The sequence below is a fragment of the Fusarium falciforme genome, chromosome 7 (genome assembly GCF_026873545.1).
Source record: "Fusarium falciforme chromosome 7, complete sequence".
In the NCBI taxonomy this organism is placed as follows: domain Eukaryota; kingdom Fungi; phylum Ascomycota; class Sordariomycetes; order Hypocreales; family Nectriaceae; genus Fusarium; species Fusarium falciforme.
Genome location: NC_070550.1, coordinates 1,676,160 through 1,694,148, shown reverse-complemented (window position 1 = coordinate 1,694,148; position 17,989 = coordinate 1,676,160). Strand labels below are relative to the sequence as shown.

General features: G+C 48.7%; 6 protein-coding genes across 6 annotated transcripts; 2 read left to right on the top strand and 4 right to left on the bottom strand.

Moving 5' to 3' along the window:
* Window positions 1–477: 477 nt before the first annotated feature.
* NCS54_00912500 (Branched-chain-amino-acid aminotransferase) lies at window positions 478–1,827 on the bottom strand (the record flags this gene model as incomplete). Its single annotated transcript, XM_053154480.1, has 3 exons — window positions 478–660; window positions 717–1,475; window positions 1,534–1,827. 3 exons carry the CDS (start codon window positions 1,825–1,827, stop codon window positions 478–480), a joined length of 1,236 nt encoding a protein of 411 aa, XP_053010455.1.
* Window positions 1,828–2,391: 564 nt separating this feature from the next.
* NCS54_00912400 (Zn(2)-C6 fungal-type domain-containing protein) lies at window positions 2,392–4,632 on the bottom strand (the record flags this gene model as incomplete). The annotated part of the gene is made up of 2 exons (XM_053154479.1): window positions 2,392–4,473; window positions 4,525–4,632. The coding sequence occupies 2 exons, from the start codon at window positions 4,630–4,632 to the stop codon at window positions 2,392–2,394; spliced, it is 2,190 nt and encodes a 729-aa protein (XP_053010454.1).
* A 573-nt stretch (window positions 4,633–5,205) lies between these two features.
* Window positions 5,206–6,759, bottom strand: NCS54_00912300 (MFS domain-containing protein; the record flags this gene model as incomplete). The annotated part of the gene is made up of 3 exons (XM_053154478.1): window positions 5,206–5,720; window positions 5,887–6,192; window positions 6,255–6,759. The coding sequence occupies 3 exons, from the start codon at window positions 6,757–6,759 to the stop codon at window positions 5,206–5,208; spliced, it is 1,326 nt and encodes a 441-aa protein (XP_053010453.1).
* A 3,740-nt stretch (window positions 6,760–10,499) lies between these two features.
* NCS54_00912200 (AA-permease domain-containing protein) lies at window positions 10,500–12,444 on the bottom strand (the record flags this gene model as incomplete). The annotated part of the gene is made up of 8 exons (XM_053154477.1): window positions 10,500–10,744; window positions 11,012–11,116; window positions 11,211–11,315; window positions 11,368–11,554; window positions 11,604–11,846; window positions 11,900–11,968; window positions 12,011–12,050; window positions 12,107–12,444. 8 exons carry the CDS (start codon window positions 12,442–12,444, stop codon window positions 10,500–10,502), a joined length of 1,332 nt encoding a protein of 443 aa, XP_053010452.1.
* A 1,018-nt stretch (window positions 12,445–13,462) lies between these two features.
* On the top strand, window positions 13,463–13,937 carry NCS54_00912100 (Hypothetical protein; the record flags this gene model as incomplete). Its single annotated transcript, XM_053154476.1, has 3 exons — window positions 13,463–13,496; window positions 13,555–13,730; window positions 13,791–13,937. The coding sequence occupies 3 exons, from the start codon at window positions 13,463–13,465 to the stop codon at window positions 13,935–13,937; spliced, it is 357 nt and encodes a 118-aa protein (XP_053010451.1).
* Window positions 13,938–16,072: 2,135 nt separating this feature from the next.
* Window positions 16,073–17,574, top strand: NCS54_00912000 (FMN hydroxy acid dehydrogenase domain-containing protein; the record flags this gene model as incomplete). The annotated part of the gene is made up of 8 exons (XM_053154475.1): window positions 16,073–16,172; window positions 16,232–16,265; window positions 16,317–16,419; window positions 16,480–16,714; window positions 16,770–16,953; window positions 17,043–17,301; window positions 17,363–17,439; window positions 17,499–17,574. The coding sequence occupies 8 exons, from the start codon at window positions 16,073–16,075 to the stop codon at window positions 17,572–17,574; spliced, it is 1,068 nt and encodes a 355-aa protein (XP_053010450.1).
* Window positions 17,575–17,989: the final 415 nt, after the last annotated feature.

Sequence of the window (17,989 nt, the reverse complement as noted above, 5' to 3'; positions counted from 1 at the left end):
TCTTATACTATTGTGAAGAAAAATCCCCAAGAGATATTAAGACGAATTTACGATGGATGATGGTGCCTTATGGTGCTTGGTTCATTTGATGTGCCAAGTCTCAGCCCCCTTCATGTGCAGGGTAGGTAGGCAACCGGATAACAAGAAAAGTCATCATATCATGGTGCGTCAATGTCCTGGAGGAATACATCGATAGTTACCAAACTCCGACTATCTTTCACGTTTCTAGATCAAATGATGCTACTACTGTGTTGACAACATCTAACTTCGCTGTCATGGTTGGCTCTTTCGGTGATGTGAGCGATAACCCAAGTTAGAGAAAGTTCATATGTTAGGGCAACAATAAATATCTTCATCTAGGGTTTTAATACGAGTTATGCACTTAGCGATGTAAATTTTGAGATACCTTAAATAGAATCGATAAAAGCTATGCAATGTTTCCAATACTACAAAAATCCAGTTTTCGCCTGAACCTGCTTACTCCTCGATGACATGACCCCACTCATGCTCAACACGCCCATAAATGATATCTTCCAGCCAAGACTTGATCTTTGTGGAATATTGGCACAAAGGAGTCTTTGTACCGGCGCTTGTAACAGTCATAGGGAAGGACACGTCTGTGTCATTATACCGAATGTATGAAACAGGGGTAATAAACATCTATGAAATGTCAGCACAATGAGGAATTAGGCTCAAGCATCAGGGTGCAAACTTACTGCAGTTCCACTGACGAAGCATTCGACAAGGCGGCCATCGGTATGAGCTTCGGCGATCTCATCCATAGTCAAAGGCCGCTCGACAACCTCCAGCGGCTGGAGCTCAGACCATTGGGATACAGTGTCCTTTGCTAGCCTCTCTCTAGCGATCTCCAAGACACTCTGTCGGGTAACACCGGGGAGAATGACGCCGGTATCGAGTGAGCTTGTCACTAGTTCCAGCTGTTGTGTATCCTTCCGTTTCCAAATGACAAAGAAGTTACTTGCTCCCGCCTCGGTCACGTAGTTCTCGGGTCCGAATAGCCACAGGGTCTGCCCGCATCCCTTCTCACGAGCCCTGCCATGTGCCGCCATAGCCGGTCCGTAGCTGGCACCCACCTTGGCGTTGCCGAATCCTCCAGGCCAGGCGCGAATAATGTCAGAACTGCTGGCCAATAGCTTGACACCAGGGTGTGGTGCCTTGGAGGCTTGAGGGAATAAGGCTGCGAAAAGAAAGAAGAGGGCCTCGGCTGGGACACTGATTCCCAATGCCTCACCACTTCCGATCATGGCTGGTCTTAGGTAGAGATTGGTGCCAGGCTCTGGCAACCAACGGGGACACTCGGTCGCCACGTAGCGGGTGATGACATCAAGCAGTCCTTGGGGACTGAATGATGGAAGGGCCACTCTAGCATTGGACCTGAGCATGCGAGCGCAGTTGAGCTGAGGTCGGAACAGACGGAGCTTGTTGTCGTATCCGCGGTACACTTTCATTCCTTCCTATTAGCGGTGTGAGTATATCTCAATCAGCCCAGAAGAGAAGAGTTTCTATACTCACGAACGTCTCAGTAGCGTAATGCAGGACGCTAGCAGTGGGTTCAAGTGAAATCTTGCCGTAGGGCACCATCTCTGCATTTTCCCAGCCATTCTCTGCAGTCCAGCGCACCTTCACCATGTGAGCGGTGGTGGCCTTCTGCGTGAACCTCACAGGGTCATCGGCAGCCGGAACCGGGCCTTGTTCACATTCTGGAACAAGGTCTCTGTGCATTCCCTTCGACCTAAGCTCACCAAGCTTCGGCTGAGAAGCCAGGGTTGAAGCCTCTGGGGGAGTTGCGATGGCGCTGGGGCTCATGATTGTCGTTACTGTTCCGAAAATGCAAATGATGTATCAAGTGGGCGATATAGAGGTCGTCTTATCTTGGACTGGGCGCACAGTAGTTAAGTGGCAGCTTGAGGGAAGTATTGAGCTTTATGCAATCCACAACCCGACTTGGCTAGGGCTCCTAGGAGGTAACACTCTAGGCCCATCGTGTTTATTGCCGGATTGGGTATCTGGGTACGATGCACTTTCTGCGGCTCCACCATATGTGGCAATCAACCACTGGAGCCACACACAGCACAGGACGTTTTCTACGATAGTGACCACGTTACCGACTTCAACATCCTTTATGGGGGAAGTATTAGATGCCAAACATCGCAGGTAGCCAATTGCCCCCAGGGTTGATCTGTCAAGAGGAGCGCCTCAGGAACCATGCTGTGGGAAAACACAAATGTATTGATACCATACAGAATGGTTGTCAAGATGAAGCCACCAACATAATGATTCATTACAAATTCTAAGTGATCTATCTCGTTACTTACAAGAAACTTGATGAGTCTACCATGGAAAAATCTCTGGTCTTACCTCACGAATCCATCATGGGATTTCTACAAAGTCGATACTCCAGCCACGTGCACAACGGGAGTAGATCTCTACCGAGAAATGGTCCGATCCGTCATCGTCATCCTGTGGTATACTATTTTCCTCCAGGTCAACCATTCTTACTTTAATAACTTCCCAGCCAAGCCTCGACCCTCGTTGGCTGTACTCTTGATCAATGTACTCAAGCAGCCTGTGAGCATGGCGCACATTCCATATCCCTTCTCTGTCCCGTGGAAACAGAGAGATCCAGTCTTTGATCCACGCCTTTGCTGCATGGTCGTCGGACGAATAGTAGGCGTTCATTAATGCAGGAACCATTCCATGACCATAGGCGTTGCTGGCGGCACAGACGGAGCTAGACACACCAGCTGCGAGACGACAAGCAACAAGAATAAGCTTGCGTCCGTTCTCCGGAAGCTTTCGTCTCACTCCAGGTGAATACTTCATTTCAAGCCTCACCAGTGACACCAGGTAGTGCATGAAGCTAGTGGCAGCCTTCGCTGGGTTGGCAGCGCGGCTCAGAGTCAAGGGGCGAATTATCAATGTCGAGCCATCTTCACTCAACTTCCATGGGTCGGCATCTACCTCATCTGCAGACGGCACGTCACGGTCAGCCAGAGACCTCCGCCATGCTTTCAACTCATCGATAAGGCTCCGTGCTTGCGCACGCCAGTGACTATCAAGTTGAGGACTTGTCCGGCATTCTTCTTCAAACTCACCCACTCTAGGCAATATGTAGAGTAGCCGGTCAAACGAGTCCGTCGAAGTCCTCAGAGATGCTCCAAGCATTGCGGATACGTTTGAAGTTGCAAGGCTATGGCAAGCAGTATATGATCGATCGAAGATTTCCAGGTAAGCGGCAATCCGGGAGAATGAGCGGATGATGGACTTCCCGACAGGTAGTTCGCCAACTTGAGAAACGTTGTGGGATAGATATGTCACAGCAGCATGACTGTGCACATACCAGAGCTTTATTTGCCCCCGGTTGAGCTCAAAATTGGCAAGCAGAAGCAAAGTGGCAAGCCATGCGATGGTATTTTGGCCCCTCCCAGGTGCATCAATTGTGGCAATACCATCGCTCAAATGCGCTGACCGCATGTAACCGAGAGCGTCGACAAAGTGATCTAACGCGTGTAGGGCAGCGCAGTCGGCAACCACCTTGGACACAGAAGATGACTGGGACATGTGAAGGGCGGATAAGGCCAGAGCGGCGTGAAAGAAGCCCTTGTCCAACCCACCGATGCCTAGAACATCACGAACCCCAAGGACAGAGAGGAGGCCCGATAATGAAGGGTCACACAGATGATGATAGTATATCATGTCCTGTGGGAACTTTGCCGCTTCAAATAGACCTGGAGGCGCAACTGAAGGCGGCTCAGGCTCTTGGACAACGGTTGGAAACCCACACCAACTTGTATCAGTCTGTTGGTCGGTCCACTCACTCGAGGCCGGAGAGTTTTGGATAATTGGGAAAATCGCTTCGATTCCCGTGATTTCAAATCGAGCGAGGTGTGGTGTCGAGCCAGGTCGTTGTTGCTCGGGGCTGTCAACAAGAGGGAACCTCTCGAGCTGTGTTTCGACAAGAGCAGGCGCTGCTTCATGGCTGGATGCTGGACTTGTGGTGGCGTCGATGAGTCCATGGTCTTGGGAGGCTCGAATTGAGGCGACTGAGGGGTTGAGAAAGGGTTCCACGGCAAGAGGAGGCGAGATTGCAGAGTTGTCGACAGCTGTTTGTTGAGCTTCAGGGTCTGTTTGATGACTTTGATCTAGATCGATGTCCTGAACAATTACTGGGGTATCGTCTCCAGGTACGATGGATTGTGGAGACGACTCTATTTCGCCTGCGCATGGGAGTAACGAAGTCGACAGCCGGCCAGTGTCTGGCGGAGGGGTTGGATGGGTCGACTCCTGCCCTTGATTATCTCCGAGTCTCGGGGTCCCTGGCGCCTCGTTTGCCGTCTGTGGAGACGCCTTGTCTATTTCATTTCTCTGGTGCTTGTTCCTCAACAAGTCAGTCTGGTCTCTGAACCTGAATCGAGTAACGTAGCCCCCGCATTGTAGCCGGAGCCGGGTACACTGATTGATGTGAGTGAATGGCGCAAGACAGAGTGGAGGACAGGGTCTTACATTGGAACAATGTGGTTTGGCCTCATCACACTTGAGACGACGTGCACGACAAGTTACGCATCCGCTACGTTTCCTCGAGGCCACGTTTCGCTTTCGAGGCATATGCATTGTCGCTTTTTTGATGAACTGTCTCCGTCTTGCAATGCATCATCTAGAACTCGGCAGGTATGAGGATTAGACTGCCCCTGTTGGCGATGCCCCAGGAGGAGGTTGAGACCATGGTGGAGATGGATACTAACTACATTAGGCAGTTTTATACGAGCATGATAACGATAGCTTAGACACGTTTTGCACTGAGTCATGCTCGTGTTATAAGTGGGCAGATCTTGGTAGACACTGATTGGCCGAGTAGATAAGCCCACTTACGCGTCGCTCTCTTTTCTTACCTTTTCACAGCTGGAACCCAAGTCCATACGGAGTAAACTAGGCCGAGGTTAACTGACACCGGTAGCTTTATCGAGGTCCATTTAGTAATTAAACTGTCGCAGTTACTGGAGAGATATTCATATTCTCTACGCCGGGATCGGCTCTTTGGCACTGCCTTTGTGCCTTGTAGAGGTGAACCCTTTCACTTATGCTTTTTTTCTTGCTATTCTATACTCTATAGACTAACTGAACATAAAAGGAAATATGTTCAAGTTGTCAATACTTTTTCACCTCGCTCAATCTCTTTGGTTACAATCAGGTCCTCCTCGCGGTCCATCTACCCTTTGCTCGAATCCTTGCACCAAAGTAGAAGAATATCCAGGGGATAGGAAGCAATGCCAATGCCACGTAACCAGTCAGGTTAGATGCGTTCTTTATACCCAGCGCCGAGTACATCTTTGGCACTATAGGCGGAAAGATGCTGGCAAGCATGCTCCGCATAAACGTGTTAGCAGCGGCAGCGCTCGCTGCATGCTGCGGAAACGTGTCAATCTGGTAGCTTATGACTGACTGAAAGATTGTAAAGAAGCCTAAACCCATCATTGTTGCGGCTATCATAGGCACGATCCAGGGGAAGGAGTCGGGATCGGCAGTGTTACCAATCATGAAGAGACCAGCCATGAGAAACACCGCACCTATCATCATTGGGGGAAGACGATGCTCAGGGGTGCCGCGGCCATTGTTGGCTTTGAGACGAGCCACATACCATCTTGAACACACGGTATTAACAAGTGAGCCCAGGCAAGCACCGATAAAGAGGCAGATGAAGGCTAGGCTGCCAATTAGAGAATTCCAACCTCGGGCTCCCTGGAAAATTCTTGGGAAGGATCCAAGATTCAGATAAACGATGCCGTAAACTAAACATCCCATTAAAGTCAGTCCTCAATGGGTTCTGCGATCGGCCGGATGAGACCGCATTCTAGAATGGTGACGTACCAAAACTTGCATGTAAAGCAGAGAAAAAGCAGATAGGCGTCATCAAGAGCTGAATCGGCCTTACCACGAATTTGGTGACCATTTCTCTGAATGTAGCATCCCGCTCCTCATGCTGAGCGTGGTATGACCAGTTTCTGGTCTCCAAACGAAGCCCGCGGGCCTTGCGGACAAGGAGAATGGGAGGATAAGACTCGTTGATACAGGCAAAGTCGAGGACAACCATGACAGCCATGATGATGCCGGTGATGAGCTGCGTCCAACGCCAACCCAACCCAGCATACATCACACCTCCACCAACAATGGGGCCTAAAAGCACAGATTAAGTGGTTAGGGGCCGTTACTCGAAACGTGCATGAGACATCACTTACCCAACACAGGTCCACCGATAACAGCCAGAGCATAACCCGTCAAGGCGAGCCCCCTTTGTTGTGGTGAGAACATATCCGCAAGCACGCCACCAGTGATACACAGAGGTGCACTCCCAAAGAAGCCCGCAAAGAACCGTGTAATAAGTAACGTCTGTGTATCCTTGGCAGCTGCAGTGCCAAAGGTAAAGCAGACCGCTACAAAATATGGCACAGCCATAGGAAGTTTCCGTCCATAGAGCTCACTGACTGGTGCCCAAATCAGGGGGCCAAATGCGAAACCCATCAAGATCAAGCTCGTCCCTAGACTTGCCACCTCTTCCGAAATTTTAAACTCCTTCATCATCTCGTGGATTCCTGTTGAGAATGAAGCCGTGGAAAATGTCGAGCCCATCGTGCTGAGACCATAGAGCAGAGTGGTGTATACCTTTCGCTTCAGGGGCCAATTTCGCGGGTCATATGGGTCTTGCGGGTTGTCAAAGGTGATGACAACATCTTCGACTGACATTCTGTCTGATGGTGTTGGAGAAGCGGTGTCAGTCACATTCGGGCTTCTGTCGGATGAGATGGCTGTTCCGGCGCATTTCTCTGGTAACATCTCGGCGTAATAGTGATAAAGAAGCCTCATTGAAGCATGAAATACCAGATTTCTTGAAAGAGAGGTAAGCAGTTAAAACACATTTACTGATGGTGAGCTCAAGGTCCCTACAGAAATCAAGCCAGGGGCAGGAATTGCCCAAAAAGGCAACATTGTACGGCCCGCAAACAGCTCCACCTACCAAGACCCACCCACTGATGGCGACGAGAAGCATTCACGGAAACCATAGAAACAGAGAATGTCAAGCATCAGCAAGGAACACAAATTCAAGCAGAGCAGATACTCAATACTATTCTCAGTGGATACACCCTCGACTACTTGCTATCTACAAGCCATGGCTATAGAGCACCCCGAAGGAACATAGCGACTCTCCTGATAGATGCGACCCTTTAGACCGAGTTGACTGGTTTAAACTAGGGGTTCAGCCAGAACACATGCCTTCAGAGTTCGGCAAAGTCCCCGACATCTTGACCCGTCAAAGTCCAATTTGGATCATTAAAGAGTAATTAATATTATTGAAATAAATCCTCCAGAGGTAGGTCGGCTACTAAGCTGCCCACGGTGTGACCATCACTGGCAAGATCCATGAGAAACCACATAGCCGGATGATTATTCCACATCGAGGTGCCCAAAGATTGGTCTTCATGTGGGGCCAATATGTCATAACGCATTTCCTCTTGGTTCCCATGCATTTCGCCGGCAGGAAACGTTAAAGGTAACTGACTCTCCGAGTTATTGGCTTCGGCAGCCTGGGATTCTTATGTTAAAGACTCATGAGGTCCGAGATATAGATCGAATACTTCTGGGACTTACAAACTCGCTAAAAGATGGTCCCAGACACCCTGGAATTCTCGAAACCTCTCCCTTGCAAATATGTTGCCACGATCAGCGAGGTACTGCAACATATCCATTGCTTCCTACAGACCCAGGGATGGGTTAATCCTATCCTCTGGCTTACACGCCGAGTCAAAGATCTTGGTAAGCAGCATGATGAATACTGCTAAAAAGATGGCATCACACTCAAAGAAACCATATACAGCTAAAGTTATTAGTAAAGCTCCTCCAGGCAAGGGGCTCACATACCGACAAGGTTCCTCTGCTTAAGGGCGATGATCACCTTAAGAATTCGCCTAGCGGCTTCCAAGCAGGTCTTTAATAGCTTTCCCTACGTGCCGCCTATTAATTCAGCACTTGGTAGCTCATCACCGCTTAGGATCAACTGCGTAATACGGAGCATAAGTGGACGTATAGCCAACAAAGTAGTCTAAGTTGGGATACAATATTAGCCCTAAAGGAGAAATTAGGCATGGGTCTTACTTAATAGAGCATTAGATGGAGAGAGGCGGCTATTCTGAGCGACACATTTGAGTTACTTCCAGCAAGATTCAAGAACTACTCTAATGGGATCTCGGTTAATATGTCAAATAGGTTCTTAATGATTTGCTAGGCATTAGATACGAAGGCTTCTTCGTTCTCAAATTTAGTGCCGTACAGGTCTATAAAGATTTAGCCAATCCAGCGGGATCAAGGATAAAAGACTAACTAGTGATGATTTGCCCAGTAACCCTGGCGATCCTGATATTAGCACGAATCACAGCTACGGGCGGGAACCCAGATGCATCCCAGGGAAGAGGTAGATCTATCGCGTCATCTTCGATGCCAGAAGGGGTCCCAGTGGCTACAGCAAGACGTCTAACACAAGTTAGAGCTGAACTTGATCAAACCTCAAACCACCGTCTGCTCACCTTTCTTGCATATAAACAGTCCACCATAGCCAGTTGATCTGAACCTTTTCGGACCGCAGAAGCTTTCCTCGTGCATTCTCACGATGATAACCATATAGAGTTGCAAGTCAGAGAGCACTGGTTATCTGATAGCGGTTAGAAGGGCGTGCAAGAAACACGGGTTTCTTACGTAGAGGTAAGCCTCCTCTTTTCGATCCATCATCTACAGGTACATAGCCATCAGTGCATTGAGCTCTACTCCCAATCTGCCGTTGGCATACTGGACACTCATCAATAGAAAGTTGTGTTGAGAAAACCTGAATAGTTCTTATCCCAGCAAGTCATATCCCCCTTGCTCAAAGTTAGCTACATAAAGCTTTCCAATCGCTAAGGTAATTATCACTTGGATATACCAAAGCTCGTGGGATTATTTAAAATCGACAATATCTTCATACATCAGTCCGACCCGATCAGATATCTCTCTAAAATCATAATGGCTTTATGATTGCCCGATGAAAAGACTAACAGCCTCAAGTAATCGAAAAGCTTCATCCTCGCTCGGTAGCTAGAGAGAATTTTTGGTTATGACTCTGGGAGAACAGCCCAAGTTGCTAGGCTGGTGAGGGCTTAAAGTTATAACAATATCCGAGGATCTTGCAGAACCGGACCTAGCTAATACCTCCTGAACCCTCCTACCGAATCGATTACTAGAGCTTAAAGAAGGCTCGGCTGCGAAGGCCGAGGAAGCGGATGGTTAAGGGGTCAAACCAAGGATAGGCTAACAATTGACGCCGTTGCTTGAGTTAGTGAACTAGGGCAGCGTCGGATTACCCGGGGTTGGAGGCAGATCATTCTGGCTTTAAGCGATAGGGTTATCCTCTTGGACAGCATCATTTGGCACATCCGATGATGCTGACAGGGCATTAAAACTCGCAGCGCTCCCACTGCGTTCCTCGTATCTTTCCAATCGGCTCTCAAGTTCGGCAATTTTGCTACTAGGATTAGCGAGCAGTCAATTTTATAGAACAAGAGGTCATCTCATACTTTGCGGAGTAGACTCTTCGAGGGCCATGGGGATTAATCGAGCAGGGCAGCGATCTCCTCGAGCAATACTGGCATGGCACAGTGCCGGAGCATTTGACCTTTTTTACACGACATGTCTAACAACTGAGCTGTTAGAGAACTCAAGTGAGTGCAATCAATAGTCGCCAAAATCATCCATGATCAAGGAGATTGGCGCCTGGTAAAGAGTAGGAACTAACGCTGTGGCAACCGCAGCTCTTTGAACCGAGCTCGCCGATGGCTTCGGCGTCCGAGCCCGTCCTGTCGATGCTGACATGACCGGGATGACGCAGCCGCAGAATTTGTCTTCAAGGCCGTGGCTTTGGTTCTTGGTCCGTTATGTCTAAGTGGAGCGGAGAAGAAACATGACAAGGTTGAGTTCGGGAGGGAAGCCGAAGCTTTTGTCGAAAGGCGCCACTTCTGATGACTAACTCACTTCGGTACAGTGACAACTCGGCAGCGTTACCGCTAGACCCAAGATCCAAACATGTCGAAACACCTTTCCAGGCGGTGGTCGGCTACCTTTATAAGCTATTATTCATAGCTACTATTGCAAGCTGCTATATGAGGTTATTGTGAGCTATTACAAGCTGAAACATTACACTGTCACAAGTTGAACTGGCTTCCAGATCTGGCCATTGTCTCCCACAGTCACTGTTGCATCAAGATCATGATTGAAGGTGCTTCTGGCAGTGTGCCTGATTACCTCACAATGTTCTATTCTACCCCGCGAACAGGACTAGTCCTATTTTTGAAATGTACTGCTCAAGGCCAATTGTTCAGTCATGCTGGCTTGGAGGCGTTTGCCTCGAGATCATGAGTACTCTTGTATGGTGACCAAGGCCCCAAACTCCACATATCCATTCATGACCGCCTTTGAAGCTTCGCAAATACCCTCTTGAAAAACCCATTCTTCCAGCTAGAATCCTCAATGCTCTCAAGCTCCTCAAACTCACGCCTGCCCGTAGTGAGATCGATCGCCGAGGCTCTCCAAAAGGTGGTTTTCTTTGCAATCTTCCACCATGCGATATTTCCGACAAATACGACCAAGCCAATATACTTGAGAATGAAAACATCAGCTTTGAAGTATGGAATAAACGCATCATAGCCTTTCATGCGATATTAGTCTAGGTGCATCACAATGCATTATCTACACTTACCATTAAAGATGATAACAAGGCTCGAGGTAAATAGAGCAAAGTAAGAGCCATAGGGTTAGAAAGACCCGATATAAGGAAGGTTAGACAGGGCGATTCCCTAAGCCTTCAAAGCTCGGCGGAAACGAATATAAGAGACCAAGATAGCCACCCAATTCAACGCGGCGAAAACAGTAACCAAGCTGACTAGATAGCCAAAGACCTGCGATGAGGACTTACTTGCGTTCATATAGCCAAGGGCAATGAAAATAGATAGAACGGCGACAGCCCAGACAGGGTTTCCATTCTCACGAGTCTTAGTAAAGATGCGAGGGGCCTGTCCATCTTTGGCAAGACCATAGAGAGTTCAAGATGAGCAATAGATATCTACAAGAAATACCTATTAGCAACGCGATACCCTGAAGGTTCTTTAACATACCTAAGCTTGCAGCACTGAGGGTAAACACCAGAAGGCATCCATTGATAATGTCAGGGAAAACGCCGATACCAGCAATGCTGATGGATACGACGAAAGGGGAGGCAGCTGCAGGCAAACGTTAGTTGACAGGTGCAAAATCACCCAACACCAAACTTACCACCGCTAGTTGCTTGCTTTGTCGCTCCAATCAGCATGTCGTTGTCATAAGGGATAGCCATGCCAAGGACCAAGACGCCGAGGATATAGAAGCAGGCGATGCGCCAGAAGGTTTGTCTAACAGCAATGGGCACATTCTTCCTTGGGTTAGGCGTTTCTCCAAAGGTCATGCCAACAACTTCGGTGCCCTTCAAGACGGTCAGCCTCCATCTTGTATGTCAAGTTATGCCGACTCACAGTGAATGCAAAACAGGCCTGCACCATGCACGCCCACCACCCCAAGAATATGCCCTTATTCCCCTCGACGAGATACTCGGCAAACGCCCCCGGCTCTTGCCAGTATTTGAAGCCCGATCGGTAATGGTTGGGTCCGCCACCCATGGCGACGATAAACGTCGATAAGATGAGTGTCGTCATGATCAAGAGCTTGAGAGTCCCAAGCCAGAATTCGGTCTCTCCAAAACTGCTAACATGCATCACCTATTTTTACAAGTTAGACTCAAAGGTTAGAGTAAGGAACAAGGCTCACTCACGTTTATGGTGATAATAACAGCGCCAAAGACGGTGATCCAAATTACAACGTTGAGATCTGGTCGCCAATACTAAATGACCAATCCAGCCGCCGTAAGGTTCATAGGAGTAACCATGATGTACTTGAAAAAGTAATTCCAACCGGTAGCAAAACTAATAGCCAATATTAGAGCTATTCAACTTAATAGATCAGGACGGATACTCCTTACCCAAAAGCCGGGTCAACCATACGAGTAGCATATCCTCCAAATCCCTTATCCATCAGTAGAAAGGCCGCCATTTCGCCCAAGGCTGTCATGACGAAGAAAACCGTCGCTCCAATGGTACAGTACGCAATGAGCTGGCTACCCGGGCCTCCTCGGGAAAGACCGCTTCCAGAGCCAATAACAAGGCCAGTTCCGATCGCGCAAGCAATAGAGAACATGAAGACCTGTCGCGGCTTAAACTCTCTCCGCAGCTCGGGCTGCTGCAGTGTCTCCCCTTCCTGGGGGTTGGATTCGACCGCTCGCAGGTCTTCGAGCTTTTCCTTTTGGACGAGTTCAGCCATGATGGTGGCGGTTCGATATGATTCTGGAGTAAAGGACGAACACGAAATGAAGAAAAGTCTCAAGGGGTTGTTTGAATCAGTTCGTCTGCAGAAGAGTCAGGAGGAAACAGGTTCACTCTTTTATCTCTTAGTTCGGGAAAAGTTTTAATGGGTAGTTCTAGACCAAAACCGTCGCCTCCCGTCCCAAGCTATCTCGCGCTTATCTCTGACGTAGGGAGTTTGCTTTACCCCAGAAAACAACAGCCTGGTCCTTGCTTCCCCCGCAAGCATATCAGGGTTGCGTTGATCTGGATATCCCCCGCGCTCGACTGACTCGTCGTATCGGCCTTGGTATCCTGGTGTTCTTGTGCCGAGATTGTTAAGCCGAGTGCACTTCAGGGGTAGGTGTGTTTGCCTCTTGTTCCTCTTTTACTGTCTTTGGAGCGGAGATGACCAAGCTGAGATTGTCATACCTGCCAGTCACAAGTTCCACAAGTTGTTATCGTGGGGTACTCCAAAGTGGCCCACGACTGCTGTAGCTACAAAATTGATTTCCGAGTCCTAGTGCTTTGCCATTCTTCTCCTTCGGGGCAAGAATGTCGATATCGCAGGTCGCTAACCGAGCTACTAACCTAAGTCCGAAGCGTCCGGTGATGAAAGCGTGCACACATCAAAAGGCAAGGCACGCAACGGCCGGCCATCACCATCGGCCGCTCCGCGCTGGGCTAGCTTCCTCTCCGGTATTGAGGGGCTGGAGGCCTTCGGAGAGGGGTTCCGGTACCATAACCGCATTTGTAATGGTGTGGACTGGAACTTACCTCACTTTTCTTCGGAGGTCGTGTGGGCCTCCGAGCCTCCGAGCCTCCGATGGCTCCCCCATTCATCGTAGACGAACACCGTCAAGCTTGATCAAGCAAAGACCGCCGTGCACCCTGGTCTGCGTACTTAACTCGGTCAGCCAGGGACAAGTCTCGTCACTGGGGATGGACCAGTTCGTTTCTCCTTTTATCCACTGGTTGTTGAGTTCACTGAAGCAACCATGGAACCAGTCTACACGCCAGGTTCCGTCAGTCGTACGTGTTCGCCTAGTCCTTTGACATGGTTGCGGATGATCAATGCTGACATGTCCAGCAGCAATTGGGCCTTACTCGCAAGCCATCAGAGCTAATGGGTTTATCTTTCTCTCTGGCCAAATTCCTGCCACTCCTGATGGACAGTTGATTGAGGGCACCGTTGCCGACAAGACTCACAGGATGTGCCAAAATGCCAAGGCCGTACTTGGAGCGGCTAGTTCCGGGCTTGAAAAGGTTGTCAAAGTCCATATATATCGTCATTATCCCAGTCGTAGCCCCGATTGACTTTGTCAGGTTTATTTTCGGGACATGGATGATTTCAAGGAGTTAAATGCGGTGTATGCCGAGTACTTTCCTCATAAGCCAGCGCGAAGCGCTTCTGAGGCTTCTAAGCTTCCGGCAGGAGTGAGTTTCATGCTGGACATTATTGCATTACAGTAGATCGAGAAATATGAAGCTCTCGCTGAGCTCGGTTCAAGAAAGCAACTCTCCCGTCATCTTCCTTTGCAACACATTAAAATATGATGTAGATTCACTTGCACGAGTGCTTGGCTTTCAAGACTTCATTGTCTCAAACTGACAGGCGCGCGTTTGTGTTGAGGGGCCCGTCAGAAGAGGGAGAATGTAGGCTTCGCTAGATGAGAAGACTCCCGAAAGAGCATTCAGAGATTTGGCGAGTGCTTCTAACGAAAAAACATAAATCTTGTCACAATGATGAGTATCTGGCAGTCGAGTCGGTGTTCTGGGACCTTAGATCTCGAGAGCGAGACACACAACAATTCATATTGGAGAGTCTGATCCGTGTCAAGTATCTTGTAACAAAGCTTGGTACGAAATAATCTCTACTCATGTTTCCACGATACTTTATTCACGAGAAAGTTCGACGTTATCATCCACTAGGTTCCTACACTGCCTTATAGTGCAATCCCCTATTCTTTGATTGAGCTTCTATCGGTATCAAGCCAGCCCCGGAAATTTTATTCGCCCTTCTTCCTTATGCCACCAATCAACTTGATAAAGTCCCTATTCTCTGTTAACATCTTCTCTAGCTCTTGACCCAGCCAGGCCTTCCTCTCTCTCTACAATCTATCCTCAATCTCAAATGCCTTGCTAGCTTCGACATATAGACTCTTGCCAGCCAATAAAATCTGCTCTTTGTTACCATCAGTGCCACCAACCATCACACCTATGATAACCTCGGCTATAGCCTCTGCAGTCTACTAGTGCGCCCGGCCGCCAGACGCCTTAAAGTAGGGCAGTAAATAAGCGGTCATTGGGGTATCGGTGACGCCAGGATAGATGACGTTGACTCTGACTCTCGGGGTAGTCGCGGATCCTTAGGGTATAGCTAAGGGAAGATACCTCATGCTACGAAGAAGACCAAGCACCCTAACCTTACTGGTCTAATACAACGGCACCCCAGGGCTATCCCTGATGGCACCGATCGAGCTTAACATAGTGAGACTCCTGTTCTCTGGCTACTCGTGCTACTTATCTTGCAGAAACATAACGGCGAGCCGAGTGAATCTTGCCGCCCCGATAAGATTAACATCTAAGGCAGATAGATCACCAGGGTTGTCACTGATATTTTCAACCGTTAAGCTCATATCATTTAAGTATCTCCCTTTCTCGAGGAGGCCAGCGTAATATACGGCATGGTCAACATAGCCATATTAGTCGTAGGCTTTGCGGAAGAGGGTATAGAGTTCGGTATACTCTCGGACATTGGCCTTAATAAAAGTTGCCGAGCCTTGGGGGGAGTCAGAGAGTTCTTACTGCAGGGCATTTCCAGCCTCGATATTGATGTCACCAAAGTAGACATAGGCGCCGTGTGATACTAATAATCGTGTCAGAGCTTCTCTAATGCCCATAGCTACACCAGCGGCAACAATAACCCGGCCAGACAAAGAAGAGAAAAGATACGTGGAAGGGACGAAACGAGACATGGTAGAGTTATAACTGCTTGTCTGGTCTTATGTCCCCTATTTCCCCAGAGCCGGCGGCCGACGAGATATAGGGTATCAGGACACCATCCCAAACAGATAACAGACGAGAATTGGCCGTCCAGTTGGTGCAGGGGGTGGCAACCATCTGTGCGAGTCGGAGTTCCAGAGCCGTTGCTCCGGACTGATGCCCATCACATGTCGTGTCCCTGATACTCGATTCTTGTGTTCAAGAGCCTCCCGACCATAACCACGAGATAACATGAACATGTTGTCGGGGTTATCGTCGAGGTAGTGGGGCCGAAGATCCCTGTCTACCTCCGAAGCTCTGATGCCCCCTCAAAGATAATCATGAAAGCCTATTGGATGGGGTCAAAGCCTCGGAGGTCCTGGCCGAAGACCCCGGTTCGAGTATGGAACCAGCGTCAAGGCACCACGGCCTTATGTTCGTCAAGGCTGTTGTCCGTCAAGGTCGATAGGCCACTGGTCAAGTATGGCAAAACTTAATCTTCATTAGACATTACTTAATACAACCACTCCTCTTCAATCCTTACCACCATCACAAGCTGCTACACATCTCATTCACCAGCGTATTCATTCCTTGTCCACGTTTTTGACATTGCCCACAGCAAGATGGCGTTCGATCATCGACTCACTAGCATCGATGCCACTATTCTCACCATCGGTGATCTCAAAGAAAAGGCAGGCAAGGCACTGCCTAGTCCTGTGAGAGGTTTGTCGATTTGCCATAGTTTCTACCGACACCAGACCACTAATAAGGTTGACTCTTAGACTATTATAATAAGGGCTCCATGGATCTCTTGACGTAAATACTAGGGATTCAGTCAAAACCGCATTAATAGTTAACCCGTCATAGTGTCGTGGACAATAAGGCAGCCTTTGACCAGTACAAGTTAAGACCACGCAACCTGAAAGATGTATCAGCCCTAGACACCTCTACGACCTTCCTGGGCACAAAGGTATGTCTTAAGCTATTTCGGATCCCAACACTATCGAACTTCTTTTGCTCACCTGGGCAGGTTACATTCCCTTATGGATTCTCACCCAGCGGCCAGCATCAACTAGCTCATCCAGATAGAGAGGTGGCCACATCCAAAGGTGCGGCCATGAATAACATCCCAATGGTTCTGTCGACCTACACCTCAAAGTCACCTGAGGATATCATAGCCCAGGGGACGGGGAACCCTTATATGATGTACATCTGTTTCTTCAAGGATCGCAGCAAAACTCTTGAGATTATCAAGCGAGCCGAAGGTATGCTTAACTAGCTTTAGACAGGAGTCGCTTGAATGCTTACATAGAGGCATAGCCGCTAGATTCAAGGCCATCATTATCTCTATCGACGTTACCGCACTAGGTCTCCGACTAAATGAGTACCGCAACAACTTCAAGCTGCCCCCTAGAGTCACCAATGTCTTGATTGCAGACCCAACCGAGGCCCAGAAGAAGCGCCCAGAGTGGGATCCATCCATCACTTGGGAAGATTCTATCAAGTAGCTTCGAAAACACACCAAGATGGAGATCTGGCTCAAAGGGAGTAAGAGAACCCTAGTCTTGACGCATTGTCTATCTACTAATCAAGTCCAGTCCTCAACCCTGATGGTATTAGCTTGGCCATCCAGCATGGAGTTGACGGAATCCTCATCTCCAACCACGGAGGTCATCAGCTCGATGGCGTCCCAGCGACACTAGATGCCTTGCGCGAGTGCGCACCAGTGGCCAAGAACAAGATCAAGCTTGCCATTGACGGCGGAATCAGGCGAGGATCCGACATTTTCAAGGCCCTTGCTTTGGGCGCCGACTTCTGCCTGGCTGGCCGACCTCCGTTATGGGGGCTTGCTGTAAGCTCTCTGTATACCAACGTGCCTGTTGTATCTTTGGCTAACATATGCGACTTTTCAGTATAATGGAGCTGACGGTGTTGACTTGTCGGTCAAGATTCTCCTTCGGGAGTTCCGAACGTGCATGGCACTCTGCGGGTATGCTCTTACCAACCTCCTCCTAGGCATGCTCGATAGCGCTGACGAATTTCCCACAGTTGCAAGACGGTCGATGAGATCTCCAGTGCTCATCTATCAACACTGAGCCTAGATGGCAGGCTTAGTCGCCTTTAAAGAATAGGGAACACCAGGGACTAAAACAATCTTGCAAATGTGATTCCAAGTACCTAGCAATAAACACCACATCTTGTTGTCTTTCCTTATCGTCAACGTCAGCTCACCCTAGAGGTAGAAACTTTTCGTTAGGGATCTGGAAGTTAAACTGGACCTCTTTTTTAAAGCCATTACATAAATGACTGGAGAGATGGCAGACGAGGCCGGAGGGAGGTCAGTAAATGGGATCAACGACAATAACGGGTATATAAGAGACCAAGACAATATAAAGCGGTTCAAGAAGGCCATTTATAGTTGATACTATCTGGAATAAGAATCTTAAGGAGATTAAGATCGACATATTCTTCTTCCTTTAACCACATCCTTAAAAAGTGCTAACCAGCCACAATAGCAAAAGATAGAGTTATGTGATGCA